The sequence below is a fragment of the Macrosteles quadrilineatus genome, unplaced genomic scaffold, assembly GCF_028750875.1.
Source record: "Macrosteles quadrilineatus isolate MER2022 unplaced genomic scaffold, UCM_ALF_1.0 Scaffold_8__2_contigs__length_117827958, whole genome shotgun sequence".
In the NCBI taxonomy this organism is placed as follows: Eukaryota; Metazoa; Arthropoda; class Insecta; order Hemiptera; family Cicadellidae; genus Macrosteles; species Macrosteles quadrilineatus.
Genome location: NW_026542601.1, coordinates 78,841,793 through 78,862,386, shown reverse-complemented (window position 1 = coordinate 78,862,386; position 20,594 = coordinate 78,841,793). Strand labels below are relative to the sequence as shown.

Genomic DNA, 20,594 nt, shown 5'->3' with positions numbered 1-20,594 from the left:
CTTCCTGCAAAATTGGTCATATCCTGTATGTCCCAAAATTCTATTTCAGTTATATTGATGTAAATATTTCTACTCCATAATAAATTAGTATTCTAAGTTTTTTCAGTGTATCAAATTTACAAAAAGGATGTAGTTGTGGTTGTTTAGATTCCGTTTTTGATACCTTGGTTTGGTTCAAAGTATACCAATCACAAAAGTTAATTTCTTACGGGACAATGCTGAATCCCAGTAGTTAAGGGCTTACCGTAAGAAAATCTATTTGGAAACAACAAAGAGTACTGCACCTATTACAAAAGAAAAGACTCTGGGTGGTATTTCCTTAACAGATCATATAATCTAAATCAGTATCTATGTGTCTGTGTAAAAATGTATTTATGTTCTAAATTGTACAATAAAGCACAATTTCATTTCATAATCTAGAGTTGTTACTTGAGAATCGCAATAAAATTAAAATCGTAAATCACAATATTTCTCTAACGTCATAAAATGAAAACAGACAAGTTTTATTCATATTTATATGTATATGCCTATTAAATTAACTTGTACTATATTTGTTTGGGTACATAAACATCTGATGGATCTATAATTGTTTGTATCATCATGACAGATATTGAAGTGACTGCTCCACTGTTATCATTGGAATGGCGAGGGGGGAAGGAGGGAGGGAGGGGTGATACTTGAATGAAATCTTTGTCTCTTCTTGTCACAGTGGCTTGGTGAACTTGATCTATTTACTGTTGTCAACTCTATATAAATCTATGTCAGTTAATTTACTCTTAATGATCGAGCGTGAAAATCTGCATGATTTTACAAGACGATTTTTTGTTTGTGAAGAAAATTTAACTCCTAGTTGATGGATTATTTAGTTGTTGAAAATTCTGTTAATAATTTAGGATTTTGTGTTTTAAGAGGATTTGTTTGTGATTGAAAACTTTAAATTTTTGATCTGAAAGGGAGGATGCTTTAGTAAATTTTCCATTTGTAACAGGACAAAGTTTTGCCAACAAAATTGAAGGTACGTTATAACAGTAAGTAATGACTTATTTGCAAGAAGACAGAAATTTGTTTTAAAATTTTAAGACAGATAATAGAACACCATTTTTAAAATTTCCTCTTTGTATTTTTAACATACAACATACTCTTGAATTTGTTGCAGTAGATTAATCTTGTTGATTTGACTATTTTATACCTATTCACTTTTCTACTTTTGTTGGTTTTTCCATAGTTTTTCTACAATCCCACTGCTTGTCCTGAATATCAGAGACCTTAAAAATGTCCAAAGATTCTCTTCTTTCCTTAGATTCTTCCTATTATTTAATAAAAATATTGGCGACCAAAATCAACGGAGTATATTTTTTGCACTCGTCATTTGAAATGAAATGAAAATCCTTCTTTATTGAGGCGAACTCATTTGACTAACGGTTGAAAATATAAACGATTCAGTATGTAAAATATATAACAGGTTGTAGTTTTAAATAATTCACATGTACCACAGGCCATGGTAATATCAGGAGTGATACTAAAGTCGTTGGCCGCAGTCTCTCTTGCCTCCAGTAGCTATGTGTCTGGAGCTCTACCTCGATGGCTTGGTCTCGGACAAGCTTGCGGTCAGTCTCTACTGCTGTCGCTGGTGCTGTGTTTTGGCGGAGGTAAACAACTAGTAGTAAGTTTCATTGGATTTGGATTATTTGGATTATTTTTTGGATAATTAGAGGTCTCTATCTCAGTTCAGTACAAAATGGTAGCCAATTGAAATTCTCATAAGTTCCCAAACCCAAAATGGGGGATTTTGGGTGAAACTCAAAAATTTTAAATGATAAGCCCCATCGAGTGACCCCTCATTTTGAAGGTCAATAAAATAAAACGAATAACACAAACTATAGGTATCTATCTTAACACAGTAAAATATGGCAGCCAATCTATATAAATAAAATTGGAGTTTTGTCTGTACATTGCTCAGAATTATATATTTTTAGGTTATTTTTACGTCTTATATATTAAATAAGCAGAAACGAGTCTTATCTCAATTTCTGTCTGTCTGTCTGTCTGTCTTTCCCTTTGTCTGTAACACTCAAGATGGCATTTTACGCTATCTTCTCCTGGAAAACGAGAGTACCTATCAAGATCCAAGTCATTTTAATGTATTCACTGGATTGGCGAGATTGTCTTTAGCCATTAAAATATGGCCTCACTACTTTGTAAATAATATTACAAACGTTCAAAAATGTAGTTTTGTGCGATTTATGTCAAGTTTTCGTCCAATTTGTATTGCATAATCATCTATGAAATAACGAACAGCTGTTCGGATCAAGATTATTTTTCCTAGCTGTCACTGATATGTTTACAAATGTTGTTTACAAATACCGCAACCTTTTTCAATCACGTTTTGAATGTAAATCCCAAGTGATTAAAAACGTATTTCTTACATAACGGATTTAATTAATCGAAAGTGCAATAATATAGTGTAATAGTGTAACCGTGTAAATGAAATTAAATAACTAGGCATCATCCAGTTCAGGAACCAGAGATTCTTTGTGTATAAATTGTTCTTGAGTTTTGATAACCAGAAAGAAGACCTTGAATCAGTGTTGTATACGGCTGGGAAACTTTAAATTTAATAATGATCGTCGCCAATGGCTTAGAAATATGGTTTCCACTCATTGACACGGCGCTTCAATGGCGGTTGTGTAAAGTGTAAAGTAAAAAATCACAACTGCAGTGGGTGATTGTAACAGAGGTTTACGGATGATGCTAAACTCGCTTTTCTAATGTGTTATTTTCTGTTCCTACCATTGACTATATATATATAGTCAATAGTACCTACTCACCGTGTGATGCAATCGCTGGACCATACAACCAATAGGCCCATAGCCCATCTCTTGCTTGGGTACGTACGCCTACCCAATTATTCATAACAAACTGTTCGACGACGATCCTTGATACTGGTACTTTTCCCTAGAATACACGGCCTACCTACTTAAGAAATAAAATTACAAACGTCCAAAAACCCATCGTTGTGTGATTTTTGTCACATTTCCTTCTAATGTTATTAGATAGCCTTTGCCAATCATTGTTTAGAGAATAGGTACGTAATCTATTAAATAACAAAAAGTTGTTTGTATGAGGTTGTTTTCTTTTTTCAAACTGACACCGATAAGTTTACATTAAAAGTTGTTTACAAATAAAGCAATTAATGGGAAATAACTTTGATTGCCGTTTTAAAACGTTTTACGAGAAAATCCAAAACCAAGAGATCAATAACCTCGGGACTTGATTAACTACTCATATAATTGGTCGGCTGTACTATAGTTCTCAACTGTGAACGTTGGTTTTTGGTACCGGTTGGTAGTAGCAAGAATCATTTTTAAGTACCAACTCATCACTGTACTTTACAAATTAGTTATCGTTGGTGTTGCACCTTATTTATTATTACAGGCGTATTCAATTTAATTGATGTCTTAACTGTACAATTTTTGCTTTTTCTTTCTTGATTCCAAAATGTTAGTTTATGCTAAGAAAACGATAACACATTTTAGTAAAACATTTATTCAGCAAACCATAATGAATTGTTTAAACGCTTTACGTTGTTTATGTATCAATAGTTCGTGGCCTATTTTGGTAATATTTACTATAAATTACCAATCGTCTATAGTACTTCATTTCATATAGTAAGCCGTCATTTCGGGTCATCATCGGTCCAAGCAAATATACATTGTTATGATGAAATTTGATGACATTAACAAAATATTTCAGATACTAATTTTACAAGTACTTTGTTATGCTTAAAGCGTAGCAAATCCCCTAATTAAGTTCTGTATTTTTGTGTGTATGTCTGTTAGTAAAGCATTAATGTCCTTATTTCTCAGTGTTTCACGGAAAGGACAAAAGTACCTTTATAATGAAAATATGTCAACACGAATAAAGTGTTAAATTGGGAGGTTGAGGTAGTACCTTAAATACTTTTAACCATTGTGGAAGGTAACTTTCAATTATAGGCCTACATTAGGGCTATGCCTCATAGATCTATAAAGCATTTTTTAGTTTAATCATTGGATTTAACATATGGACCAACACGACCCAGGTTACATTTAATTTCGAAGCATTTGTTTTGGCTTGAAACTGTCAGATACTGTATTTGCGAAGGTTTATATATAATAGTTTTGCCAGCATATCTGAAAATATGCAAACCAAATTCTGTTCTTAATAAAAGGTTTCAATAACTGACTACAATAAGATCCCCGTGCGTAGAACGGGCACACAGCTAGTTGAATATAAAATTGCAAGTTATTTCCGATTTCTAAAGATTTTAATCAGCTTCCATTTTTTACTGGATTGAGATAGAAACCTCTAGTTTTCGTTGTAAGTTTTCTTTTACCAGGACATTCAAAATGAGGGGTCACTCGATGGGGCTTATCATTTAAAACTTTTGAGTTTCCCCCAAAATCCCCCATTTTGGGTTTGGTAAGCAAGTGGGTATTAGGCTTAAAAAGTACTTCATAACATACCAAAAAGGTGTGTAGAGTTTAGTTATCCTATAGTGAGCCGCTACAAAATTTACAGGGGGTCTCCAGACTTGGAAAGCTGTATGTTAAATTTAACTTCTGAGAATTTCAATCATCTGCCATTTTTTACTGGATTGAGATAAAGACCTCTAGTTTGCGTTGTTGGTTTTCTTTTACCAGGACCTTCGAAATGAAGGGTCACTCGATGGGTCTTTGTATTTGAAATGTTTGAGTTTCCCCCAAAATCCCCCATTTTGGGGACGTACACCAAGTGACGGTTATGCCCAAAAAGTACTTCATAGCATGTCATAAAGGTGTGCCGATTTTAGCTTTTCTAGTATGGGCTGTTAAAAAAATAACAGGGGGTCTCCACACTTTTTACTAACCCTGTATTTTTAATTAGTATATTTCAAGAGCCAACCATTTGGAAAATTCACCACACAGGATATTTTTTTTGGAATAAAAACCATGCAAAATTAATTTTTTGTTCATCCCAGGAGTTCTTTTTGCCACCTCCATTATTCATGTGCTGCCGGAAGCAAGATCAGAACTTCCTGACGAAGCCGACTCTATTTTCTGTCTAGGATTTGTTCTCCTCTATGTAATCGATGAACTGATAAAGCTCTGCGAAGGAGAGGAAAAGAGCAATTGTAAATTGGAAGGTTAGTGTTACGAGAGTGTTTTTGGCATAGTAGTACTACTTGGAGATCAGAATACTTTCTTTCTGCCCCAAAACTTATTTTTAAATGTTTAATGTTAAACTTTAAAGGTATACAAGAGCCACTCACAATCTGCAAACTTTGACAAAAAAATATTTACATAAATTAATATTTTGGTTCTATAGGCCTACATATCCACCACCATCTAAAACAAGACCAACAATTGGCAAATTGATAATCCTTTTTACTTACTGGTGAAAACCATTATGACATGTAAAGTATTTCATCTAGTATAAAATTCACCTAATATTTTTTCTCTAGAAAATATAATATTTGTTAAAAAACCAAATTATTTTAGCAAAATAGGCTTGATAATTCTTAGGTTAATAAGATGAATGGTTTTGTAAAGTAACAAATTATTTTTCCAAATTTTCAGTGGAAGGGCTTCTGGACAGGACCATTCATCACAGATATGGAAGTGTTTGTGAACATGAACATCAAGAAAATCAAGTAAGAATTTACTCTGTTCTCACTTTATGAAAACATAATGTCAAGGAAAAATGTGCTTTTACCAATGAATACAAACCCTTTAAGAAACACAATGCCTATGTTAAAAATTCAGTTTTGGAATTTGAATTTTGGTTAGTTCCTGCAGCCGCCGCTAGAAAGACTATCACGAGCGTGCCACCAAGTCAGCTGACTGAATGAGAGAGAGCGAGACAAAGATTCGGCTTAGAAGAACAGAGAGATAGAGTAGCGCGTTCGCTGCGCGATAGATTTTAGCTGCAGCTGCGCGAATCTCATTTCACCGGCAAAATTCCAGTCTTGACTATTCTCCATCAGCATTTTGCTTCTTAAAGGGGTTGTATTCATTGCTTTTACCCACAACACACTTACTTAAAATTTATCTTGCAACTCTGTAATTTTCCAGGATGAAGAACTAGCACGAGAGGAACCTGAGATGACCGTTAAAGTTGATACAAAGAAAAACAACAGAATTGGCCTACTAGTGGCGTTCTCGGTACATTCTATCATCGAGGGCTTAGTGATTGGCGTGCAGCCCGTCCCTGCCAAGGTAAAATCACTATGAAGATGACAAAGCATTTGAACTTTTACGACGTATATTTTTAATATAGAGTGTCATTGTAAAGTAGCTCCCTCTTGTCCAGTCGTGTTTCGCCTCAAAAGATGCCATTTGCCGCAGTTCATGCAATACAGCATAAATTTATAGTACAGTATCTCAGTTTCACAACATTATTTTTGGTAAAAATTTATTTAACTTTTGAGTGTGTGTTTTGAGCAAAAATTACATATACATTGTTTGACTGTTTACATATTGAGCAGTTGCTGTTAGCACTGAGACAGAACATTTTAGAATGTTTTAACTCAGCTGATCTACTCACTCTGTCCTAGGTGTTGCTTCTCCTGGGTGCAGTGTCTTCTCACAAGCTGGTGGTTGCATTCTGTCTAGGAGCAGAGTTGGCAAGCGATGGCAGATCGTTTTTATCACTCAGCCGGTCTATGTTGATCTATTCACTCTGTCCTAGGTGTTGCTTCTCCTGGGCGCAGTGTCTTCTCACAAGCTGGTGGTTGCATTCTGTCTAGGAGCAGAGTTGGCAAGCGATGGGAGATCGTTTTTATCACTCAGCCGGTCTATGTTGATCTATTCACTCTGTCCTAGGTGTTGCTTCTCCTGGGCGCAGTGTCTTCTCACAAGCTGGTGGTTGCATTCTGTCTAGGAGCAGAGTTGGCAAGCGATGGCAGATCGTTTTTATCACTCAGCCGGTCTATGTTGATCTATTCACTCTGTCCTAGGTGTTGCTTCTCCTGGGCGCAGTGTCTTCTCACAAGCTGGTGGTTGCATTCTGTCTAGGAGCAGAGTTGGCAAGCGATGGGAGATCGTTTTTATCACTCAGCCGGTCTATGTTGATCTATTCGCTCGGCTCGTCTTTGGGCATTGTTCTGGGAATGCTCATTGACCAGAAGAAGAGTAAGAGCAAAGTTTCCATCCCAGTTTTGCAGGTAACCCACCTGTAGTTGTAAGATTTTAAAAGTAAAAGTTTTGTATGTATATACTATAGCATTGGTTATGTTGAAGTAAACATCCCATCTATATGATATGACCACTTTTACATTTGGCTTGGTTGACAAATTTGCATGTTCAACATAAATCAGTAATTGACATCAGTATAGTCATAGTCTTATGTAGGCTCAATGTTCAAAAAAGCTACTTCTGTTTTCATTGCAAAACTGGCTACAGCCAACAGTCAAAGATTATGCTCTGTTTATCCCGTAAAATAAATGTATGAAAAAATATCAACATATTTAGACAAGAACAAAATGCTACTGTTGTACATTTTTCTTTAGCAAGACCCAACAATTGTTGAAAGCCCAAAAATTATGAACAGCTGGGTTCAGTTTTGAACCATCAAAAAGTGTAACTCCTCAAATCAAACATGCTAACTTCTGATCACTAGGAGAGCTCTATGATTACTCAGTTACCTCTATCTCTACATACTATCGACCACACTATCTCTTGTGCTATTACCTTCTACAACACTAGATACCTTCTTATATATTGGTATAATTCCTCTCTCTCAGGCTCTAGCCGCAGGCTCGCTACTCTATGTCACAGTTAGTGAGGTGTTACCTAGAGAGCGCTCCAGATGGGAACATCAGTCTCGGCCTTACGCTGGCCTCGCACAACTCATTTCCTTCTCTCTCGGCTTCTTAGTAATATTGTCTCTCGTTGTATTTACTTGAAATGTATAATAAATTTTGTATTAAAGTGTTCTTTTTATACCTTGCTCCCTTTTGACATGGATGTAACATATACAGTATTCCTACTACTAGATACTAGATCCACCTCACATTGCAACAAATTATACTAAATAATTACATGCCTTATTCTTGTGTGTGATTTAAAAAATTTGAATTGGAAGCAATTAATCAAGATGAAAAACAATTATTTCAGATATGGTTAAATATTTTGCTAATCGAAAAAATGTATTCAATGTACTAAAAAAAAAGCTTTAATATAAAAATTCAATGTAGGCCTACACTCATTATAACAGTTGAGAAATATATTGTTTTAGTGAAAAATATTTCTGAAATAATTTTCTTCTATAAAAAATACCTTCTAGAAAAGAAAAAGTATAGAATATATGTTACAAACAAATTATAGCAAAATCATTTGTTGGGGAATACACAATAAATAAATTATTAGTCATAGTAGAAGCTGTGATGCCACATAAGTTATGCAATAGTGTTTCCAGGTTTATCTTTACGATCTCAGAGATTTATTTTTAGTGAAGTTGACCGACAAGTTGAGTTTTTTCTGGAACATATGGTTTTTCCTAGGATTTTCTTAGGTAAGAGATAGCAATAAATTTGTGTGATATATGACAATGTTGCCTGTCACCAAACAAACTGAAAGTTTTCTAGGAACAACTAAAAACAATAATCAACTATGTTTTTTTTCATAATATGAATTAAATGTAGTTCAATATTTGATCTATTGAAGTTTAATTTTTATCATTGATTTGTTTAACAGTTGATCAAGGTAAAATGTGAATTTTTCTTTAATAAAATTTGAAATTCAAAGTCAGCTAAGAACAATTTTAGTAATGTAGTTAAGAATCAAAAAAGTCTTTGTAACATTTTTAACCACACTGTATTTTTTTGTAAATACTGAGCCAATCGAAAGAGGAAATTAAGAAGGAGGTCTTCATTGATTTTCTCTTCGACTTCGCACAACATGTCAATAAAATGTTTGTTTCATAAGCTGCATTAAACATTGTAAGAATATTACATAAAAAAATTTCAGAGTCAAACACTCATGCTTAGTAAAGTCAAACAAGTATTTAAATAAACAGTCCTTACTAACTATGAATATTTTTCATCCATATTAGTATTAATTTATTTCACTAGCTGTCACAAAAACTTAAAGGACTAAGGCGTAAACCATTGCTATTTTCAAGCCCTGCTCAGTCTCCTGTTCCTGTCTGTCCGGAGTTATCCCTCAGGAGCTCCTCCAGATGTTTGTGAGACTCTGGATCCCTCGGCCGGACACGGAGGTAAGCCTATGAAAACTGCGTTGCCTTACCACTTGATGACGGATGTCAGGAAGGTAGACAGCAACGGCCACGTGTTCTTCAGGATCAGGGCAAAGCCCCCAGCCACCTTCCAGGGCTTCATGGTTCAGGTGATTGGAGAAAGAGAGGGAAAACCTGTCGGAACTTTCACAGACATGGACGACGTTAAGACTATGGAGTGCTTCGGCAAACCCGACGTAAGTAGTGAAATTAAATAATCAAGATTGGGTGTGTGGGTTTTCAATACAATTCAGACAACTAAACCATACATTTACTAAACTTTTAAAATGTTAAATCTAAATACATTATTTTTGTGACACGATTAAATTGTAAACTTTCAGTTTGCAGCGAGTCCACTGAGTCTGCTCCTATCTTCATCTTATAGAACAACTTTTGGTTTTTAAATAGATTTACTTGCTTCTAAATATTATTGTCTTTCTCCAATTTGCTTGTCAACAACAATCAAGCGTGCAACTAACTCGGAAGATCGCAAAAGTTGCAATTACTATTTACTTTTAAACTGTAATTTTTACAGCATTGGGGTTTGTACCACTTTGATTAAATTTAAAAGGACCATAACATACTGAATTTCAATCAAAATCATTTGCGCCATTTTTTTTAAAATCCCATTTTTCTGTTATTTTATGGTAGAATTAATAAGAAAATCTGAATTTCCAAAAAATTGAAAATAAAACACCTGGAGATGGATTACCCACATACAAATTTCATCAAAATCACCCTCTCACACAGACAACATTTCAAAAACCACTTTTTTGGGTTCAGGGGGGCCCAGAACGGATATTTCCAGCAAAACTCAAACACTTTGACAAAAACCTTTCTCGATAAACTAGGTACAGCTCGTGACATCTAAGGCCCAATTCACACCGAACGGACGTCGGGCGGAGACGTGGCACGGACGAGGCACAGACGTGGCAGTGACGTGGCGTGTTCAATGCACACCGAAGGGACGGTGAAGGGACGGTACAGTGGCGAGACAACCTGTGTGTAGACTAGACGCTTTGTTTTTTGCTTATTTCTATTAATGTCAATGGTGTTAGTTAATTTCTGTCAACTTAATTAGTACACACAAGGGAATTGTTCTACTTCCCCACAAAATTTGATATTAAATTCAATGTCGTCTCGCATATTGAAGAAACAACTCACAATCTACACACAAAAACAACTCTACACAACAAGGTTGGTAAGTACAAGCACACTATACACAAGAAGGTTGGTAAGTACAGTACAATATTTGCAGTCCGAACAACGGGCGCGCTACGGACATGCCACTTCCGATACGCCACGAGGGACGCCGAAACGACGTGGCGGTGGCGGGAGGGCGACCGCCCGCGCCACGTCACTTGCGTGTGCATTGACCAATTTGTTTACATGGGGAGGCGAGGAACGGACATATGTCCTCGCCACGTCCGTGCCACGTCTCCGCCCGACGTCCGTTCGGTGTGAATTGGGCCTAAGCTGGCACTTGGGCTAGTGCGGGCAGTGTAGGCGGGAGGAGTGTGGAGGCAGGGAAAAGACCGGACTGCAAACATTTCCACTGCCTCACGGGGTTGACTCCCCTTGTATTTGTCTTGTATTATGTACTTGAGCGCCTTCATATGGGTCGCAAAGACAGTTGATGCAACCCGCATGACAGGACATAATGTTTTTGAACTAGGTACTAGTAGCGACCGGCCAAGTGCCAGCTTAGATGTCACGTGCTGTACAGGAGGTGAAAGTAAAAACCGAATAGTTAGTGACAATGACAATGCACAGTACAAGTTTTTAATAAGGTGAGTTTTGTATAACTATTATTAAGCTTCCAAGATAAAATATGTGTAGCCTACATTAGTCATACGTCTAATCCAAATACAGTGATTATTTTTTTCAAAAATAACTTTTAGTCTGTATTACAGAATACAGCAACTCACATAGACAACAGCGCTAAAGAAGAAGTGGTTTTGCGATGGGTACCAGACAATGATTATTCTGGAAGAGTCTTCTTTACGTAAGTATTGAGAGCATTTAAAACAGTAATGAAATTGAAATGTTAGAATTAAATGGCTAATAAAAAAAAATAGAGGTTCACAAGTACGTAACTAATGTGTTGATTTGATCATATTATTAGAGTCTAGAAGTATTTCAATTTAATTATCGAATATTTGAATTTCTTCGTGCAAAACACCAGGATTGTTCAATTACTACCATACATTCAGAATTTTAAATATCCATTTGGTTCACTACAAGTAAAAAAAAAATTCAATGTTTTATCTATTTCGTCTGATAGTGATTTGTTATTTAGCATGATAATATTACTGTATTATTTGACTTTGAATAGTGCAAGTAGACTTACTTCTCATTATATTGTAAAACCTGAAGCAGGTTTAGAAGTCTCATGTCTGGTTACGTTCACTGCTGTTGAGTACATACTTTTGTGGATTTTAAAGTGTGTTATTTATTTACTCTGTGGTTGGTTATGTCAAAAGACCATCAGATAGTTAAGAAATAGATGGTTCTGTTTGATTATAATCATTTTATTTTTGGTTCAATGTACAAGAATATTATTTACAGACATTTTAACAAAATTATGAACAAAAAATAACAATATGAATACCTATATAACCACTGCAGGTTCGCTAAAACCTGAGACACCCTGTAACCTATAGTCAATTTAGATAATGATAAACATGTTCAGTTGTCTTTAGGCTCCATCCAATACATCTTTGGGAAGCCTTCGACATAGCATCATATTTTCAGTTGCTTCACCAATATTAAAAGCCAGTGCTCCAGGAACATTGTTTAAGAATTTTGGAGGTGGATTTTGCAATTTATAGTTTTAAAGTAGGTAAAAATAAACATGACTAGATTGGCTATCAGCTGAATGATAAAACTGTGAGTGTTTACATTTGACTTTTTCAGGGCATCAGTCGTCAAAAACATCAGGGAATTCTGGGTTCGAAAAACTGCCAAGCCAGTAGACGTACAAAGGGCAAAACAATAAAATTATAACTCCAACAGCACCATATTGTATTATATTTCATTTCTTACATTGTGTGCATTTTCATGTTATTAATTGTTGTTTTGTACAGTCATCTTAACATCTTAAGATAAAATTAAATTTGATAATTGTAAAAGACTACTTTATACATCCTAGTATTTTTTTCTGATTCAATTCAATTCTTGAAGACAGCGAGGCACACTTTGGTACGCATATTAAACTGAATACGAATGCAGAATTAGTTTAAAATGGAGTGAGATGATCTGTGTGGATTTTTTACTGACTAAACCCAGCTTTTTCTTAGCCAGAACCAAGGGGCAACTTGTCCAGTTTCTAACCATCAAAAAGCTGCTGTTTTCTTAAAATTGAATCTTTGGTCTTTTGATTACCAGCCGAGCACTTTAACCCAGCTGTATTATAAACACTTTACAGTGAATTTAAAGATTCAGTAACTTTTTTCAATTTGCTGTTGACAGAAAATAACATTGCAAGGACACTGATTGAGTATAAAACCTGTGTGTAATATTTAATACACTAAGTCAAAATAAAAATAAAAATAATATACTGAAACTTTGGATCAGTCTTTCTTTCAAGTTTTCACTAGCCCAAAGAAAAGAATCAAAATTGATTGTGTCGGGTTTAACAGCTAAATTACATTAAATATAGAGTTAAACCGCATATGTATAATCACAGGAGAAGAACCAAGAATATGATAGAAATGTTATTGGCATTAGTTCATAGTAGCAAAGATTACATATGCTACGCGTATGTATGTAATCTTTTTATTTTGCGTAGCATATGTAATCTTTGATAGAAGTAACAAAAAAAAAACTTATCAAACATTACAAGACAACTGTATAATGTTACCAATTACATAACCAACAGCTGTTATCCGCTCTATGACCACATCTTTAACCCTGACCATGAAAAGGTGTGGTGGTTATCTGACACTGCATTCCTACCAACCTGACCGAAAAAAAATGATAAGCTCAAAATGAATGTATGCTACAAAGATAAATGCTGCCAAAAATTTTTCAATTTTATGTTACAACCAACAGCTGTTATCCGCTCTATGGCCACATCTTTAACACTGACCATGAAAAGGTGTGGTGGTTATCTGACACTGCATTCCTACCAACCTGGCCGAAAAAAATGATAAGCTCAAAATGAATGTATGCTACAAAGATAAATGCTGCCAAAAATTTTTCAATTTTATGTTACATTTTAAAGTTTTTTTCTACATCAGTCTTGTTTAATGGTGCTTATCAAATTTGATCGCAAAATGTTGTATCCAAATTAGTAAATGTACCTTAACTCATTTCAAAGTTAGAATTTTTGTCATTCTGATTTTGTATTCTTATAACGCTACTGTCAAAAATTTGTTTATATAAAAAAAATTATATATACTGTACATAGAAACTATTAAACAGTTAATTGCTAATAGTTTCTTTATTATTATAATCTATAATCTAACTATTCTTCATTAATAATTAATTTTATTTACTAATGTAGACAATTGAATATAGTATAAATATAGCATCGTAAATTAAAAATTATAAAAGAAACAGTTTAACTTTTTGGAGTGATATTTATCAATTATCATTGAGATGGGGACCTATGTGCATATTTTAACCCAAATATGAATGTACCTTAGAAGTCATTAAAATTTCATTGTTGAAAATTCTGTTGAAGACTTCATTGTTATTTCTGTTTAACAATGCTTGATAGAGTGTGTGTTTTATTAGCAGTATTAATTACATGTTTCACTAAATTATATTCCAGTCCCCAAGACTAGATACTCGAATGGATAGAAGTTTTTTTTTACTCATCGAACAGAGGATAAATATAGAGCCTAAAAAAGGAATTAAAGTATTATGAATCCATGCCTTTTTTGTGCAAAGTCTCTGTTTTCCGATACTCCATTGCAAGGACAAGCTGTGGTGGTGAAAAACTATATAAGTCTCATCATCTCTTAGTTGACTGCAATCTTCTGCCATGTCTGCTCTGGTAAGTAAAATGTTTATTTTATGATTTTTTAGCCATCTAAAGTTTTTTTATTAAATAACAAATGCTCTCAAATTTCCTCATATTTTGTATGTCCCCAACATTACTTTGAGTTTTTTGAAGGACTATTATTCTTACAATAAAATAGCTTCGATTCATTTATCTTTTTAAAATCACAAAATTAATTTCTAACATTAATTTGTTAAAAGCAAGTTTTTAAAATTAGTGTTTGTAGTTAGTCCAAAGTAAGTGAATTTTTCTTTTATTTATACTAATATTGACAAAAAAATTGTAATGATGCCTATGATGTGGCTATATTTTAAATAGACTAAAATCCTACTCTTGCTCCACCAATAATGTAGTCTCGTCTCTTCTCTTCTTTATTTTATTTCAATTTTTTGTGTCTTTGTGGCTACTTTACCTCTTTATTGATACAAGGGGTTTCCTTCTATATTTTTATTTATCATATTATTTTCATCCCTTTTACTTTCTCCCCCTATACCATAGTATATGGAGAAAGTATTGTTTTCGTCAAAATTTTCGAGTTTGAGTTTTGAGTGGATATATTCGTTTTGGGTCCCCCTGGACCCAAAAAAGTGGTTTTCGAAGTGATGTCTGTGTGTGTGTGTGTGTGTGTGTGTGTCTGTGTGTGTGTGTGTGTGTGTGTGTGTGTCTGTGTGTCTGGATGTGTACAGAGCTAGGGACTACACCTGTGGTCCGATTTCAATGAAATTTGGTATGTAGGTTCTAATCCGTGGTATCTCCAGGTGTTTTTTTCATTTTTTTGAAATTTTGATTTTTTATGGGGATTTTCCCATAAAAACCCATAAAAAACTGGAAAAATCGGATTTTCTCAAAAATGGCCCGAACGATTTTGATAAAAATTTAGTATGTTGTAGCCCTTTAAAGTCTGAACAAAATGGTACAAATCCCATTTCTGTAAAAATTATGGTTCAAAAGTTATGGTAAATTATGTTATTTTCCCATAAAAACCCCATAAAATAACAAAAAATAGGATTTTAGACAAAAATCCGGTTTTGATTTAACAGAGTATGTTATGATCCTTTCAATTTTGATAGTTTTCGTCATTTTTTAGAAAATGATATTTTTAATGGGGATTTTCCCATAAAACCCCATAAAAAACTGGAAAAATAGGATTTTCTCAAAAATGGCCCGAACGATTTTGATAAAAATTTAGTATGTTATAGTCCTTTATATTCTGAACAAAATGGTACAAATCCCATTTCTGTAAAAATTACGGTTCAAAAGTTATGGTGGATTATGTTATTTTCCCATAAAAATCCCTATAAAATAACGGAAAATCGGATTTTCCCAAAATTGGCTAGAACAATTTTGATAAAAATTTAATATGTTATAGTCCTTTAAATTCTGAAGAAAATTTTACAAATCCCATTTCCGTATATTTACACTTACCGCTTACACATGAGAAAGGTTGTTGACAAACTTATGGGAGAAAGTATGTGTCAGAATGCTGATACCGTTTATTTTACATGTTTAGAACATTGCAAAAGTCAGCTCTTTGTTTTAGAAACCACATCTGTAGCTTGATAATGTTAACCTGTTTTATTCCATTAAAACAAGACACAGTTAACAGGTTTAAATAATAAATATCTAGAACAGCTGTTTTTGCATAAAACAGTTTATTTCAGCTCCTGGTTGGTTTGCTGCTGATAGCCAAGGCATCTCCTCAGCTGTTGATGCCAGTATATCCCCTGCCTTATCTCCACCCCATCACTGCTGCACAGTTCCATTCACAAGATGAACTTGGCCAGTTTAACTTTGGATTCGCAGGGGACAACCAGGTAATTGGTGGCGTTAAGATTGGAAGTTTTGTCATGTAAAATTTGAGCTTTTGCACAGTTGCAGAATATGATATCATTAGTTCATATGGACGTTCAATCAAAACAAAAGGTCGGTAAATACACAGTAAGCGTTGTATTTTGATACAGTAACCCCTCTTAATCGACCCTAACCGGACCGGACCTAGGTCAGATGACTCAAAAGGTCGGTTAAAACGGGTTATCCCTAAAAACTTTAAACAATAAAATGCTATTCATTTGGAACTATATAAACATTATTCTTGTGTGTATTATTTACAAAATAAATTACACTTATCTCCTTTTTCCTTAAGGATTAACGATAGAAAAGTCACAAATAAACCCAAAACATTGTAAAGTCAAATACTTACAGTGGAATAAATTATAGTCGCTGGCAAGAGTCAATACAAATTCTTATTTTAATACTTTTAGTAATTGATTCTTTCCAAATCTATGTAATACAGTACAGAACCTATTGTCGAAATTCAAGATACAAGCAACGATTTACTTACAAGACAGGATGTTTATTTATAACCTGTAGAGTTCAGCTTATTGTTCCTATCGCCGAGCAGGGGAGTGGAAGTGCCGAGATTCATAGAAAGCGGCCGAATTGCTCTCAAAACAAGGTCGGTTAAAACCAACTGTAATATTTTACGAGCGAGGGCAGATAATCTGAGGTCGGTTAAGAAGGGGTCTGCTGTAGTACTCTACCCAGGCAAAATATATTTGTTGAAAATCCTGTAAGAAACTAGAAAACGTTACTGGATTAAATCAAATCAATCGATTCAAATCCTTAACCCTTTCAGTGCTAGGCCAATAATTCGTATTTCGCAAGATTTTTTTGTTTGCCTTTCAATTCCATTACCTGTTGTTGAATATTAACTGTAATGTTGTCACTATTTTATTAATTAGGCTAATTTTGAATAATAAGACAATAAGAAAATATATAACAAAGATAAATCCCGGTATTTGTAGTAAACACTAAATAAAACTTAGTTTTTGTTGTAATTTTCCTGGTTTTCCTATAAATTTTATGTTCTGATAGCATTGTTTGAAATCAAAATCTTATAAAATCAAAAGGCATATAGTTTACAATGTAATATTGAATTTAACTTTGATTTAGTTCAACAAGGTTATCGTAATATAGCCATTTTAGGGAAAATAATGTTTTGCAGCAAAGTCTCAGGAACACATTTATGATCACTGTTGTGTTTCAACTGAAAAATATCATCTAGTAACGCATTGAACAACCATCTGTAGCGCTATCTGTTCGCAATCGGTGGCGTCAGCTTAAATACCGGTTTTTGACTCCCCAGTCTTCAAGCACAGATAGCCGAGAAGGCTAGGGCGTGTGTCACTTGGCCAGTGGCATTCGTCTGCTCTGGTTCGATTCCCGTCCTGTGTGGCAAATAATTGGTGACCTGTGTGTTTGTAGCGATATACTACAACCACTGGGCATAGTAAGGTGTTCATAATCCTCGGTTTAGACATACACCTCGAAATCATCGGATTGGGCAAAATCTAAAAACAAGATGTTAATAGCCTACAGTACTTGTTATAAAAGACCTCAAGTTTTCTATTAGAGCTCAAGAAAATCATAGCTAATTTGTTCTCTATTGAAACCCCTTGGTAACAAATATTGATGTCTATAGCAAATTTAAAAAAATAATATATTTTCCCCCAACAAAGAAATGTTGTAGTCAATGAAACACCCAAATTCGGGGAAGAAAAATAAAAATCCACATAACCCAAAATGTATTCATACAGAACAGACGATTATATATTTAGACGCAACTGGTTGTGTTTTAGTGAAGATGAATGGGTGCTGGGTTTTCAATATGTTACCAACCATTCAAAATACATTGTTCAGGTTAGAGTAGAGAGCCGATTGATAGATGGGGTTGTCCGAGGGGCCTACAGCTACGTGGACCCGACCAACAAAGTGATTCATGTGACTTACATCGCTGATTCTGATGGCTACAGAGTATTAAGTGGAAACAACTTGCCTACAGTACCTTCAGCACCTGCGCCTCTAGTAAGCCCGAGCCCTGTGGACTACACACCTGAGGTATCGGTACACCATTGGGTTTTGTCTCATTATTTACACCTAATTTAATTGTCTGGGTAGCCGAGTGGTTAAAGTCCTTGCCTTTAAATGTGAAGGTCATTGTGGTTTGATCATAAGCGAGATCACGAGAACTAGATGTCATTTATGCTACCAAACAATAGATTGATGTTAGTAACAACACCATGTCTATGGAATAAATAATTATAGTAGATTAAATGTTTTCATGCATGTAACAACATTTAAGTTCTAACTAGTGTACATGTTGCTCGAATTCGAGCAATTGCAAAGTATTACAGAAGTTATTTCAAAACGAATAACAGTCATATTTACAATGAGTTTAAAAGAGTCGAAACTCAAAGATTAAAGGTGTGTAACTCAGACCATGTTTAGCTTCGTTATTGATAAACCGAAAGCATTCCAGCCGGTTTTCTCCTTCTCAAAATGCCTTGCTGATGTACAGGCAACACAGGTCATTGATAGAGGGCCAATTGAGAACGAAAAGTCGTTTTGGGGTAGTGCTAGGGCGCATTTGTAGCCTAATAGTTGAGATTGTCCAGGGTCAGGTGCTGACTGTGATGAGTTAAGCCTATTACGCGCCACTGTTCTGTAGCTGCGGTCGTTATCACGATTAGGCCTCCTGTCTATGTTTCGTTGTTGTCACGTCGGAGGCATTTAAAAGAAAAAAACAACAACAAATAAACAAATTATAGCTACACAAAACAACGATAAATGCACAAATTTAAGTTACAATCATGCTAACACGATCCGTCATAGCGACACAAAACAACGATAAATACACAAATTTAAGATACAACCATACTAACACAATCCGTCTTGGGGGTTATGTTTACATAAACTCAGTAAATAAATGCACTCAATGCGTTTTATTGAATTATTGAAAAATAAATAACAGCAATTAAATTATACAGCTGATCAAAATGTAAACAATTATGTTCTTCATAAGGATAACATGGGAACTTTCAAAGCCACTGGGGCAGAGCCCAAGGAACTTTTTCAAAAACGTAAGGCCAGTTTGCAAATCTAGGCGACACACTCTTTCCAATGAGACGTCAATGGATAAAATCGGTTAAGAAATGGCGGAGGAGTTCAACCGACAAAGTTTTATGTAGCGTATTAATTATATAGACTACTATCCTACAATAATAAATTGAGTTTACAAAAATATACCTAGAACTGCATTGTTGTATGGATCATTGGGCAAAAAGTCAGCTTAACGACTGGTGACTTTTCAAAATGAAGTTCTGCAGAAAATATATGGCTCAATCCAAGAAAAGACAAAGATGCAGATACAACAGCTTAAGTGTAGGGATGGACGAGTCTCGAATTTTTATAATCTTGTTTGTGCAAGATTGACTTTGCTGAGATTTTTTTGAGACAGGAATAAAAAAACGCCTTCCAAAAGGAAACGCAACATCAACACGCTCCTGTATTGCAGAGACTTTCTGTCACAATTACTTTGCTGTTAGGTGGCAGCTGCCAGAGCAAAGTTTGAGAAGATTTACAATGAACTAGCAGCCAAAGCAGCCGAAGAACCATCAGAGACGGACACTTCAGAATCCAAGGAGCGACGGAGAAGGTCTGTTTTACTGCCAGCTCTGTATACCATCACACCAACTTCTCTCAAGGTAAAAGTTTAAATAATCTTTCCAATTTGTACAGAAAGTTACTGTAGACAAGTCATCTCTTTCTGGACTCAAACTCTGCCAGGTTAGCATTGTCCGTTATTAACTCATCTGTAAATGTGTCTACGTCTTGTTTAAATGTTTATTTTTACTTGTTTTTAATCTTTACGATATTCATGTGAAAACATAACCTCCTTGTGCCGCCAAATGGCTTTATGTGGGAGCTGTGGCTAGTTGTTTCTGCAAATTTATGAGGTATTTAAACTTGAAATCAATACCTAATAATATTTAATTAAATTCAGTAGATCACTGTAAGTTTTTTTTTTAATTCTTCTAGCATCCGATCATGATGATAGTAATAACAAAATTTTAGTCAGCCCTCCTTGGCGTCATAATTGTTTCCCTTGATTGATTAACTTTTTTTTCATTTCAGTTTAAAGTAAATGAAGCAAAAGAAGTAACAGATGTAATCAGCCCAGCCAACACCAAGCCAGTAGAATTCTCGGAAGTAGAAAAGTCTTTCCCTGTAACTCCGTTTGTTGTGGCTCCAGCTAACTTACCTTTTGCTTCGTCTTTCTACACCTACTTCTATACTATATAGATTATTACCAATCAATAAAAAACAACTGAAAAAGTCCAGAGTTCCATCGGAAAATAGTACAGCACAGAATATACTTGATTATTTATGACTTGTATGACCATATTTTTTAGCAAATAAATTTTAGCTTTATGAAGAATTTTCTCTGTCCTCCAACTCTGTGTGTTTCCATTCATATCTTATACATGTAGGC

The 20,594-nt window shown here is 34.7% G+C and overlaps 3 protein-coding genes across 4 annotated transcripts; all 3 read left to right on the top strand.

Moving 5' to 3' along the window:
* The first annotated feature begins 716 nt into the window (after window positions 1-716).
* LOC129000494 (zinc transporter ZIP1-like) lies at window positions 717-7,944 on the top strand. The gene is made up of 8 exons (XM_054427456.1): window positions 717-1,015; window positions 1,496-1,649; window positions 5,000-5,164; window positions 5,598-5,671; window positions 6,093-6,236; window positions 6,709-6,894; window positions 6,977-7,183; window positions 7,763-7,944. Exons 2-8 carry the CDS (start codon window positions 1,499-1,501, stop codon window positions 7,922-7,924), a joined length of 1,089 nt encoding a protein of 362 aa, XP_054283431.1. The 5' UTR covers window positions 717-1,015; window positions 1,496-1,498; the 3' UTR covers window positions 7,925-7,944.
* A 525-nt stretch (window positions 7,945-8,469) lies between these two features.
* On the top strand, window positions 8,470-12,327 carry LOC129001810 (putative defense protein). Its single transcript, XM_054429258.1, has 4 exons — window positions 8,470-8,532; window positions 9,142-9,452; window positions 11,169-11,260; window positions 12,172-12,327. The coding sequence occupies exons 1-4, from the start codon at window positions 8,508-8,510 to the stop codon at window positions 12,251-12,253; spliced, it is 510 nt and encodes a 169-aa protein (XP_054285233.1). The 5' UTR covers window positions 8,470-8,507; the 3' UTR covers window positions 12,254-12,327.
* Window positions 12,328-14,209: 1,882 nt separating this feature from the next.
* Window positions 14,210-20,543, top strand: LOC129000897 (cuticle protein 6-like). Of its 2 annotated transcripts, none has more exons than XM_054427971.1 (5): window positions 14,210-14,257; window positions 15,925-16,077; window positions 17,963-18,160; window positions 19,648-19,806; window positions 20,237-20,543. In XM_054427971.1, the coding sequence occupies exons 1-5, from the start codon at window positions 14,246-14,248 to the stop codon at window positions 20,402-20,404; spliced, it is 690 nt and encodes a 229-aa protein (XP_054283946.1). In that variant the 5' UTR covers window positions 14,210-14,245; the 3' UTR covers window positions 20,405-20,543. The 2 variants fall into 2 exon arrangements, with proteins under 2 accessions (XP_054283946.1, XP_054283947.1); XM_054427972.1 differs by having other exon boundaries at window positions 19,648-19,757; window positions 20,237-20,379.
* Window positions 20,544-20,594: the final 51 nt, after the last annotated feature.